Raw genomic sequence first — 13,071 nt, 5'->3', positions numbered from 1 at the left:
CTAAACTTTCTATTACACTTCTACTTTTTAGAGGTAGACTTGTGGCAGTGACCATGTGGCAAACTGCTGCAGGTTTTGTAATGATTCAATTCCATAAGACAGTTTGCCAAAGTAGACCCACCAGCTCTCAGCTGTAGGCAGAAATACAACTGCATGTTTAAGTAGAGCCTACAACAAAAATCTCATGTCAAAAATAATATACATCACTGCACCAAATAAAAATGAAAAGAAATGTCTTCATTTACACAGAGCCTTAGAAAATTCTTTTAAATGGTTAGAAACACTTTGGAAAATTAAATTTGTTTTGCAGCATTTCTGTCACTCCCACTTATCAGATTTTGGCTGCACACCTAAGAGGACAGCCTCCTGAAGGGCTTGTGTTCTAAGTGCTGAACTGCAAGCAGCAAGGTTATTAAAAAGAGTTAATTTTTAAAAATCACAGTAGTATTTTATTGATTTTAGGCTTTTAAAACTTTGGTACATTCTCTACATCTTTGGCCAGATTTGGTGTACTGTCAGTAAGAAGCTGGCCAAAGATGTAGAGAATACCAAATTTTCTCCACCAGCAGAGATTTGGCCTATCCACAAGCCAAGGGAGGACCAGATGTTTGAAAAAGAATTTTTTTTGAATCTTTAGTGATAAAAATAATTAGATTTAGTTTACAGTAGTCCTGGAGGAACTTGCACTGCAAACTAACTTGTAAGGAACTAAAACATGCCACAAATCCTTGTTCTAAATACATCCCTTCACCTACTCCTTGTTCTAAGCACATCCCTTCATTTAGTCCTGCACCTGAGCTGTTGCCAGAAAAACAGTGCCCTACAGGAAAGCTGTGCTGAATCAAAAGCATTGCAGAACATCTCAGGGCAGTATCATTCAGGATAACCCTCAGTTTTGTTGATTATTTGTTTGTACTAATATTTAGAGCTTGCTGTTCATCTCATGTTAATCTGTGGAACCCTATTGAAATTTTTCAGTTTACACTAATTTTGACCCAATTAGGTTATTTGAGAAATTTCAAATAAAACAGGGGTTCTGTCCAAGAGAACCAATCAAATCAACGCTAATGTCCTAGAGACAAAGAAATAACAGCAAGTATAATTCTCACTCCAGTTTCATGGTCAGTGTTTTTGTCCACTATGACTTGAGTCAGTTTTTCAGGATTTTACTTCTATGTATATTTTCACTGTGATGCACTAAAGCCAGCTGAGCATTTTCTGCCCACTTACCCCATGCTGGAGGTGGCCAAGGCTCCTCTGACCTGGTGGGCTCCACGGGGCGGTTGCAGACATCCCAGTAGTCAGTACAGCAGTCGACAGGCCCAGGAGAGCCCGAGGTGCAGTACTGGTCACAGTAACATATAGCTCCTCTGGAGACAATGGTGAAGCTGCAGTCATCATCTCTTCCTGTGCAACAGCCTCGTATCCTGCAGGAACTTCCCTGATACAGACTCCTTGTAATCCTGTTCCACTTAGCAGAACCACTGTCTTTTACAGAGTAAACTCCTTGGGGGAAACTTCTTCTAGAATCAAGACGCTTTGTCATTGAAACTTCACTGGCAATGCAGTATAAGAGCAATATCTGAATTTTGTGCCACATTCTTGTGCCTCTAGGAGCCTCTTTTGAGGCTTTTTGTCCTTCACTTTCTCAGCAAATGTGCATTTACTCTAGAGGTAGTACCTCCAGTCAGCAATCAGAAAGAAATCTGAACAGAAAGCTGCAGACTACAGTTTTCCAGGAAGACTCTGCATGTGTTAATTATTAGTCAGATATGTTGTAAACAGATTTATTTGTCCAAGATACAGAGGTACTGGAAACAGAGCCACAACTATGTATTTGTCATTATGAAACTTTGGCGTGATCTCTTGCAAGTGAGAAAGTTTATAGCAAAGTTTCAACATATACAAAATATACATGATCCAGTATTTTACTTCTGTACTTCAGACTTCTAAAATCAAAACAATGTGAGGAATGAGTACATGGTGTCAAAGGAAGCTCTCTTTCTGTGTTCCCATAACCAGCATGTGCTCCACATGATTAGAAAACCTTTAACATCTCACCTAAATTTTCCTATCTGAAAAGCAGGGTGACATCACTGCAGTAAACTTATCCTGCATCCCCCATTTCAGTTTTATTTCCAGTGGTCTATCTTAGCCTTATATGCTTCACGTTTTTCACTTGTTTTACTATGGGCAAACTCAGAAAAAAAATCTGGTGATATTCAGTATAAAACATTACTCAAAGGTATTCTTTTAAGGTTTGCATTTCTGTAGTCAAAATGAACTTGGCAGTCATTCTAACTAATATAATAAATACCCACTAATAAGTGCTCATTCCTATTTAAGAAGTAAATGTCTATATTTATATATTCACCAAAAAAAGCAAAAAACCAAAAAGCAGATATCAAGGATAAGTCTAACAGCCTTTGCTACATGATCTGTAATCTCCAGGTTTTTTGAACAGAGGGCTTAAAGAAATATATGTGGTACTGTTTCCAGAAAAGATTCAGAAAAAAGTACCAAGGAACTTTGAAGTTTCTACCAGAGAGAGCACATAAGGCTTAACTGAAATAAAAAACCCCACACACAATTTCAGATCTGAACAAGACATTTTAAGTTCCCAAAGCTGAACAAGCAGAGGTAAAAATCAGTCATCCTTCTGTCTCCATTTCTTAGTAGGTGAGAGGAACATGGAGAAGTTGATGGTGGGCTGTGTTCTAGGGAATTAAGGGGGGTTTCCCCTTTGTGACTTCAGCTGGGCAGCTTGGGAAGGCACAGCATCGAAGGGCAGCTACTTTTGAAAGCACAGCCAGTGTGGATGCATTACCATGAATGACAGAGACATTAAGAGGCAGAATGTGTGTACGTTTATTGAAGACTGAAGTCTTCAATACAATTTCTTGCCAGCAGTGCTTTTATTGGACCTGCCTCCTACACTGTCCTTGTCACAACTAAGGAGCTGCAGATGAGGGAAAATTACCTCTGACCACACAATTTTATTTTTCTCTCTTGCAGGAAATCTTCTGTATGAAAGATATCAGAAAGGCCAAGGTCAGCAACAGGCAATCACTGTCCATCACATTAATGGTACATAAATCTTAACCCTTCAAATTTGCTCTGCTTTTTTTTTGTTTGTTTGTTTGATTGGTTTTGTTTTGTTCATAGTAGAAAAATTTGCACAACCTTAATTCTGCCACTGACTGCAATGATGCAACAAATATAAGGGAGATGAGAAAGGATATATTCATGGAAACAGTGAAGTGCTCTCTGGAAATTATAATTCATTTCTTTTCCTTACATCTGTGCAGTTCTGTCAGCTCCAAGAAAATGACCTCTGATTTGCACTGACATTAGAAAAATTCAAATCTCCTTTGTATTACAAATCTTCAGAAACACTTTTATCTAGTTATCGCCTTGCTCTGGAAGCAAAAGAAAGAATATGTGGTAAATGTCAGTCAGATTAAATGAACAAGCATATCTCTTTTTAACTTTAAAGACCTGCTGATGATAAACCAGAGGCAAGGAATTTGCTTGGAAACCATTTCAGCTCATTTACACAGATGTTAGATTTCCTTTAAAAGAACACAAAAATCAACTTGTGTTCTAAGCCCCTTTGTTTTCCAGCAAAGTTGATATAACCCATTTTTCTCAGTTGATGGTTTCTGATCAAATCTTAAAAAACTCACAAAACTATTCCATTGTGCTTCAGCAAATAGATTTTTTAGCATTTTCCTTTGTAAGCAAGGAGCTCTGTCTTCACTGTGTGAAAGCTTGCACTGACTTATCTGTAATAATTTAGAAACAGCTGGACGTGATCCTTTTTCTCTGTTGAAGATTAACCTGTTCCAAGCATAACAGCTGTCCTAAGATTTTGAGTTAGGGTCCTAGTATTAGTTCTAGTTGGCACAGTTAAGTGCAAAAATGTTTGTCTTGTTCCTCTTTCAGCAGTTCTTGATGTTTATTCTTGATCTTCAGAAAACACCACACATTTGGCAGAAATTAAAATATTAATAGCACTGAATGATTGATGGAGTAACAAATCAAAAAAATAAAAAGACATTAAAATGTCCAAGAATCTCTTTAAAGCTGCACTAGGGTTATTTCACAGCCTTTCTTTCAAAAGCTGTCCTAATTTGTCTGACTGAGCCTACTGGGCATCATAAAAATCTCATCAGCTTCAGAGAAGTGTAGGATAGCAGTGGCTGGCAAGACTCTTGGTGCTGAAGATGACTCCCAGGATGGATAGCTGAGCCCACCCCATCAGACAACAATGATACCTTCCCTTCTCCTGGCTGCCACAAGGAGCCAATCCTTGTGCAGGGGGAATTGCAGTACTATGACCTTCTGCCAGGAAAATGAAGGGCCAGTTAAGGAAGAAATCACAATGCCAGAGCTCAGGTCAGTCATTTGCCAGGAGGCACAACTCAATGCATCAGAGAATCCATGTAATTGCTTATCTCCAGTTTAAACTCTGCAAAGATACCATCCATCCCTTTTGTTGAATTCAAATGGAAATTTAACTGGTGACTCCTGGCACAGAATGCACCACTGATTTCTAATGGCCACAGCACTTTATGCTTACTCCTCTTTTTTATTAATGGTTGCAATGCAGTGAAAGTTTTCTAGGCAAAATTACTTCAACAAAAGTATTATCCCACAATGTGTTGTCTCTGCCATGTACTAATGGTAGAATAGGATTCATCCTCCCAAATTGTGAATGCCTAGCTCCTAGATGTGTTTACGCAGAGACAAGCTGTGTGTTAAAGTGATTTTCTCACTGCAAATTCACTATTTGTATGTTTACAGCAGGCATAGGAATGGGAGTGCCTGTTTGCCAAGAGCCTGCAGGTCACTGCTGTGTGTTGTTGGCGTGGTAGCAAGCAGTGACACTTTTAATCCAAAATTTCAGGGCTGCCTATCTCAAGTCTTATGATGTTAATCCAAGTCACATGCAACTCAGAATAATGGTCACTTATGTGACAGATTTCATCGCCCTGTCACAGTGTGACTTGTTATTCACAGGCTCTCACACCAGTTCTTCCAATTCATCAGATGTTTGAATCAACAGATTTAGGGCTGGAGGTAGAGGAAGAGCAACTGACCCAAATTGTGCATGCCAAAGGAATCCCATTCCTCACGCACAGAGATGCACACACATGAATGCCCAAGAGCTCAGAGTCAACAACTGCAGGTAAAAGGAAATTACATTATAGGTGTTACAAATATACATTACATGGTTTACTACTACTATTATTATTATTATCATTCTATTATCATTATTATTATGTGGTTGTTATGGCCTCATAGCCTTTTTGCCCCACCCACCACAGTAATTGACGATGCATATTTCCTGTGCCAGCTGCATCACTTGGTCAGCCTTGAGGAAGCAGATGCCATCTCATTCTTCTTGTCAGCCATGCTCTTGTGTTGTGTAAGGCCAGACCACTCTGTGCTCAGCCCAGTGAAGCCTGTGAAGAGTGGGGACCCAGTGCATGAACCACCACAGTGTCTGTGTAGTCCTACAATTGCAGGGGCTCTCCTAAATGGTGTTTCACTAGGACTTACAGAACAGGTAGCAGCAGTCACTGTGGCTCATACCTGAAAAGGAACCTTTCAAGAAACACAATCAGGTTCAGAAATTTTGGCCTCTATTGAGAGGACATGCCACCTTCATTATACCATCAGTGCAGACTATTGTGAACATATTAACCTGTGCATGGCTGCATTTAGCTTCAGAGAGGTGATGTTTACTGTGAATTTGCCAATCCCAACCTCGTCATCCAGTCAAAGATGAAGGAGACAAGCATTGGACTGTATTTCATTGACAATATGAGCTCTCAGAAAGCATTGTGCTGGTGTTGCTAGCAAGTTATTCACATGTTGGTGTTCATCTCAATTGTATGCTCCTATCTTATCCCACCAGTGAATCTTAGAATCATAGGATCATTCATTTTGGAAAAGATATTTAAGATCACAGAGTCTATCACATGTCCCCAAGTGCTACATCCAAGCACCTATTGTACCTGGCATGGTGAATCCACCACTAACCTCAGCAGCCTATATCAATGCCTGACCACCCTTTGAGTGAAGAAATGTTTTCCTAACACTCAATCTAAACCTTCTCTGGTACAAACTGAGGCCATTCTCATCCTATCACTTGCTACTTGGAAGAAGAGACTGATCACCCACCTGGCCACAGATTCCTTTCAGGTATTCACAGAGAGTGATAAGGTCTCCCCTGAGCCTCCTTTTCTCCAGGCTAAACACCCCCAGCTCCCTCAGCTGCTTCTAGTAAGACTTTATCTTAATCCTTTAAACAGACTGATCCTCAGTGTTGCCTAGTTGCCACTTGCTGATTCTCTGCTTTCAATGATTTTTTTCATACTTTAACGTACAGATTTTTTTTTTCATTTTCTATCCCTGAGTTGCTAATCTTACCATCCTAACAAAATCCTTCTCTCTGTGCTTTTACTTTTTTCATTTTGCATAGCTTTAGCTTGTGAACTCCCTGAGATTTAAGCAATTTTCTCATTAAAACTGAGTCCAGAGCACAGATCTGTGCCATTCCAAACCAGGCTTTGGATGCCAGCCAGTTGAACCCTGGGACCAAGGGCTGTCCTTATTCTGATGCAGCATCCAGATTTTCTCAAGTATGTCCCTGTCCAAATGCACCTATTGTGCTGGACACATTTCCCTTCTGACCACTTGGGCCAACTTTAATAAATTCTTTTCTTGATAGCTTGAGTTGTAGCACAGAGCAACAAAAGAAACACCACAAGCATGCACATAGAGGGGTGAACATGGCATGTCAGATTGCAAGAAGCTGAGGCAAAAAGGGGATCATAAGCCCTCAGTAAAGCTATGCAGCCATTGTGATCCTGTTGGGAATGTGTATTTTACCATAAAATCATTACTAAAATCAGGGTAAGGCATCAGAACCTGGACTAAATATATTACACTATTGAATGAGCATCATCCATTAATCTTTCAGTACTACAGAAAAGGCAATCACTTTTCATGTTGTTTTGCTCTTTATAATCTCTCCTTAAAGATTTTTTTTCTTAATGCTTTTTCCATTGGTTTCCCAGGACACAATTTCTAGGAACTGATTGCCAGTATAATCTCATTTTTCATTCATAGATGGAAGCTTTTTGAACAGAGAGGGAAACTCTTTCTTCAAGTACACACAGATGAACAAAATCCCAGAGGTAAGCAAAAGGATTTCTCCTCTGTTCTTCCTCTAATCCCAGTAGTTCCTTCTCTTGCTTGTGTTCCTTTCACCTTTCAGTCTATCTCATGGGTTAATTTAAACTTAAACGTAAGCTGTGTGAACAATTGTCTCAGCTAGACATGCTAGACTGGATTTGGGCTCTACAAAACTGAAATTCAAGAGGAAAAGAAATCTGGGGTTAGAACAAATTCAGAATAAAACAAATACCTTGGAAAAAAATGAGCAGGAAAGCAGACTAAGGCTTTTGAGAATCACACAGATCACATGTCTTTAAATAACAATTTCTCCCACTTCAGTGCTTTACTGAAACCAAGAAATACTATTAGGTCCTTAGTGGGTAGATCTATTACAGCTCCTACAGTATTTTTAACACATTTATAGTGATAGATGGTTTATATGTATGAATTTTTATCTATTTTTTAAATTTTTCTATACTTTTTTGTTCTATTTGTATGTGTGGATTTCTGTCCCCACAAACTCTTGAACTCACTGAAATGAGTTTTTTCCACCACCTAGTTAATAGGTATGTCATTCACAAGATCTATACAGTTAACTTCTGTTATTTTTCCATTGAGAAAGAAACTAAAGAGAAAGGTGGTTCCATTGAGAAAGAACCACCCTTACATGTGTAGCAATCTTTCCACAATATTCTTAAAAATTTATATATTACCTATAGAGAGAAATAATCACTAATTGCTGACCTTTTCTTCAGTTTTCATAGCTACAGAGTCCAACAGCTTAAAAGCAGGCTGGATTGAAGTTACATCAGTTCCAATAGGGCAAAAGGCTGAGTAGCCTATGGACTATTCCACTTAAGCTGGTTTTAATTTTAATGGTTTTCCCTATGGTAGTACTTCATAAAATAGTTCATCACATTAATTTTAATCAAGGAGGATTCTCATTAAATTATCAGTCTTTATCACAATTCATCATGAGATAAAATGCTCCTGCACTCTGGGACAGGGCTGTGATGCAAAGGTCCTGAGCGTGTTGTCAGAGTCACCAGCGGAGTCATTTGGGATTCAAAGGACCAAGACACTGGGGAGAACTCAGGTAGCTCATTCAAGCATAGACAACCAGCTTCCTTACCCTTTCATAATTCATTTTGAAAGCAAAATCTTTAAGAACCAGGCCTGTACAACATCATGTGGAAGCAGCACAAGATCAAAAAGCCAGCAGCATAAAGTGGAAAGCGGTGTTTCTTCCTGCTGTTCCAGGAGTGCAGAGGGTAATTCTGCCTGCACTCTGCACCTGGCAGGGTCACAGGGGCTATGAATATTGCATGGCAGGGGAAAATCACTGTGCATGTTCACTGCTGACTGCTGTGGGTGCTGACACCAACATGAATAATCCCTGGACTACTTCACAAAATACAAGTGTTTGTGTGGTGGCAAAATGTGACCAAGTTAAAGCACACAGGAGCATTCCTTTCAGCAATGTTGGCATTTCTTCTCAGCTATTTGAAACCCATGGAGCCAGATTTACAGGAGTAAAAACAAGGATCACAAAAAATGTTTTGCAACAAAAATACAGCTTTATTTAATTTCAACATTTATATTATTTCTAAAGAAAATATGCTGTGTTATATTGGGCATCTCTTAAATCAGCAAGCACTTCAAGAAATGGCATATTCATGTGTGTATCTCTGGGGTTAATTATGCTAGTACATATTATTTCTTGAAAGAATATTTCATTGTTATTACTGCCTTGCAACTAGCATACCATAAGCAATTTTTTTTAATGTTGCTTTAAATAAGACTGGTGCTGTGGATTCCTTCTTAATATAGAAACAGGCTTCAAATTCAGTTTTTGCTCTTGATCCTAATTTGGGGCTGCAAAAGAAGTATTTTCATATGAACACAATTTGTCAAAAATACAGATTAGTAAAATGCATAACACACACTGAGGTCACTTAGTTTTCCTAGTTTATACAACCTGATGATCTGGCTAACAAATAGAATTCTTAGTTTCACAGAAAAAAAAAAAGCCTAAAAGATATATTCAGACACCTCCTTTGTCCTATAGTTGTGGGAGAAGATGAGAGCTGGCAGATCAGATTTATCTTTGTGAGAAGCTTGCCTGTCTTTGCAGCAGCCTGAGGCAAACTTCTTTTGGGACTTAAATTTTCACAGAGCTGTAACTGTTCAAATTCAAACTAAATCTCTCTCCCTGAAATTTAGACCCATCTCTTTTTCTCCTACTCATAGGAAAGATGAAAAAGTGACTAATCTCCCTTTATAATAGTCCATTATGAAGAGAAACTGCTGTGCCTCTCCTCTGTCCTTATTTCTTATGTCCTTATCTTCTGTGTGAAAATGCTGAAGCCTTTACATTTTTTCTAAACCTCCCATTTGTTTCCCACATCTTATGCCACTGATTTTGCACTAATAGTGAAAAAAAGAGTAATTATCTTCATCATATTATAAGCATTCCTTTCAACATCTCCCTGAAAGCATCACCTCTTCTACTCAGACTCAGTTTTTCCTCCCCTATAATCCTCAGGTTCTCATCTGCAGTATTATTGTCATTCTTTTTCTGTCTGTACCCATCATATTTCTTTGTATTTTTCTTCAGTCAATTGTATCATATTTATTTCAAGCCATTCCTTTAATATAAGTGAATTTTTCTGAATTAAAATCCTGGCTTCCATGCTGCTTGCAAATCCTCCCAAGTGGGCATTATCTGTAAATTGGGTAAGCCTATTGTCCATGTCATTGAGAAAGTAATTAATAGCAAAGCTTTATAGTACTAGAGCTAGAAGACAGCATTCTGGAAGTCACTGAGATGTTCTCCCACTCAGGCAGCAAATAACCCTTCTTAGAGTCCTGCTTTCCAATCAAGTACCTATCTACCTTATGTGAATTTAATTTACTTTGCTTGCTTAGGGATGTCATGTGAGACTACATTGAAGACACTGTATAAAACACATCCTTGTATCTGCCTTGCTGTCACAGAAGGAAATGAGATCAACTTGATAGGATTTGTTTCTGACGTGTCCCTGTGCAAATAATCTTATCTTCTTACCATTCTCTAGATGCCCACAAACGTTGTTTAAGACTTTGTTCCAGTGTCTTGGAAATGCTATTAGGACTGAATTTTCTGTGATTCCTCAGATTTTCCTTTCCTCTTGTGCTTAGATAGAACATTGTGTTTACCTTTCTCCAGTTTTCTGGGAAATTACTCATCCTGCTAATCACTAGTGTTTGAGAAATGGCATAGGTTAAGTATTTTAAGGGTAAATTTCATCAGGCTGTTCCATTACAAATATTCCAATTTACCTCAGTATTCCTTCAGGTGTCATTTTCCATTTCTCTCCATGATCCTACTCACAAATTCTTAATAATAATAGAAATAAAATTTTATTCATAATTAATCTCCTTTTTTTTTGTGAAGACTTAAACAAGGTAAGAGGGGGAAAAAAGGCACTGAACTTTTCAGTATCACCTATTTGCTGACCTCTCTTTCTAAGTCAGCTCTCAAGCATAGTACATTATTTGCAATGTATTTAACTCTAGCAAACCATTCATTTAATGGCAGTATGTGGTTATGTGCTCAAATATAAAAAAAATTCTCTTATTTCCCTGACATCCTTTCACAATCTAGTTCCAGGGTATACCTCAATTTCTTACACCCATTTGATTGAATCCCACTTAAAATTAATTCTATTGTGACTTTATTCTGTCACGTTAAGAATTGGAATTATTCTGCATTGGTAATATTTCATAGAAAATCATTCACCAAATATAGCCATCTTATTGTCCAAACACTAAATTGTTTACCTAAAGCATCCTATTATCTTTTCAAATAAAATGATAAAAATTTGATAAAGTGACACCAAAATAGTTACATATTTTAATTTTGACTGTAATCATATTTTTAAAAAATAGTAATACTCACCATCATATCTAAACAGAACCTCTTTCATTGGAAACCTATAGAAAAATGAAAATAAAAAGCGAAAACAAAGTGAAGAGGAAAATAAAAACTGCAAATGTTATGCAGGAGCAATTGTAAAAACTGGTGGAAAACTCCACACAGCACTTCTAAGTTTTTTTTAATCACTGGTTTGCTGCACTCTTAATTTACAACTCTGCTTACTGAACCAGAAATGATTTTTCATGCATTGACATTCTTTAGGAATTCCTCTGCCCACAGAAATTTCAACAGACAAGCGTCACTTTGACTAATCACACACCAGATTCACATTGGTTTTCCACTTTCTACTTCTTTTCTGAACTTCCTGCTGGGAGGACAGAGCATGTGGCCACCCTTGAATTCACATGCCACAGGTGTGTTGCTTGCCTCCCCCTTAGCATGGATTTTGCCAGTCTTCTGTAACAGCCTGGCACCCAAACCAAGGAGTGGGATAGACTACAGGGTGAATCCCAATGCAGCCTGTCCCTATCTGGGACACTGGTCCACAAAGATAGCATTCAACAGTTCAAAATGTCTCCTCCAGGGAATATTTCAGAGGATGCTAGGGTGACATCTCCATCAGAGATCTGAAGAGCCTACGTGTCCTGGAAGTCTGTGGATATTTCTAATTTGGAGGACAAGAGAGACTGATATGCTAAGGGTATGACTCCCATTCTGGAGTCTGGGGGACTCTGCCAAACTGGAGCAATGGGCTAGCAGAAGATCCATGAACAAAGGCAATTACAAAATCCTGCATGGGGCAGGAGAGAAGGGGGCATGGAGGAGGTGAATAACCCGTGCAATGGCACAGGACAGTGACTGACTGACTGACTGACTGACAAGCAGCTCTGCCAAGAGGGATATGAGGTCTGACACCACACAGAACGTGCATCAGTCTAGCCTTGTTGTGATGAAGGATAACCTCATTTACAGTTGCATTAATTAGAGCACAGCCAGCAGGTTGAAGTTAATCCCCTCTGCTGGGCACTAGCAAGGCTGCATCTGGAATGTAATTTCCATTATTGAGCTCTCACTATAAAAATAGATTTTGCTTTGTCAAGCAAGCAGAGGAAACCAATGGACAACTATCAGGACAGTTACAAGTGTTTGTTGATTTCTGGGAAAGATATGTGACAGATGAAGGGTGGCTACAGGTAGCACTTGTTTAACATAAAGAGTAGACCATGGGGTATTTTTTTCCTTTTCCAGCCATTCAAGAAAGGTTTAATGACAGCCCAGATTTGCATGGTGAAAGAAAACAAGGCAGCAAGTGGGGAAATTTTAATTAGCCATAAAGAAACATATTTTATATCATAGGAGTGGTCAAACACAATAGCTAATTTAAATCTGATTCTATGATTCTAATTACTTATGCATTACTTAAGTACTGAATAATTAAAAAAAAATTCTTCAGCCTACAGTTATGTTCTGTCTAGCTATTCAAGGCAAGTTCTTTTCCTCTAAAACAATTTCTCAGAACTCCTGCCATTCTTTGAAGGGGACCAATAACAACAGCTGTTTCTTAATGCCAGGGGGAATTAGATTCAAATTGAAGTTTGAATCACATACTGATATCTCAAACTTTCTCTTTATCGTTCTTATATTACTACCTTTTCAGACTTTTAAATGTAAACTTATAAAATGAATATATTTACAGCAATTATTTTTATGCAATCACTGTACAAATAAAATTCTATAAATGCATATAATGCTTTCTCCTTGTTACAGCATGGTGATCTAATATGCCCTTTCAAGTCAGTAGGCTATAACTGAAAGTTTTTACTTAAAACAAGAAGATATAGTTGAAGGTGACTAAAGTATTGCCCAAATACCCATTGCAATATAAATTTTCTGCTTAACGTACAAAATCTTAAAGAAAGAAAAATAAAGCACTGTTCAAGTTTAAAGTAATAGAAAGTTTGTCT

The 13,071-nt window shown here is 38.2% G+C and overlaps 2 protein-coding genes across 2 annotated transcripts in view; both read right to left on the bottom strand.

Moving 5' to 3' along the window:
* TINAG (tubulointerstitial nephritis antigen) overlaps positions 1–1,600 on the bottom strand; it is a 38,133-nt gene extending 36,533 nt beyond the window's left edge. The window contains exon 1 of the mRNA XM_066545879.1: positions 1,231–1,600. Within this exon, the coding sequence (XP_066401976.1) occupies positions 1,231–1,600 (370 nt within the window). The remainder of the gene's footprint in view (positions 1–1,230) is intronic.
* A 7,395-nt stretch (positions 1,601–8,995) lies between these two features.
* Positions 8,996–13,071, bottom strand: part of MLIP (muscular LMNA interacting protein) — a 103,928-nt gene continuing 99,852 nt past the window's right edge. The window contains exons 13-14 of the mRNA XM_066545878.1: positions 11,129–11,163; positions 8,996–9,063 (exon numbers count right to left, since the gene is read on the bottom strand). Coding sequence (XP_066401975.1) covers positions 11,137–11,163 — 27 coding nt within the window. The 3' untranslated portion in view covers positions 8,996–9,063; positions 11,129–11,136. The remainder of the gene's footprint in view (positions 9,064–11,128; positions 11,164–13,071) is intronic.

Source organism: Molothrus aeneus, chromosome 3 (genome assembly GCF_037042795.1).
Source record: "Molothrus aeneus isolate 106 chromosome 3, BPBGC_Maene_1.0, whole genome shotgun sequence".
NCBI lineage: Eukaryota > Metazoa > Chordata > Aves > Passeriformes > Icteridae > Molothrus > Molothrus aeneus.
Note: the sequence above shows the minus strand (reverse complement) of the source record. Positions and strands in the feature narration are given on the sequence as shown.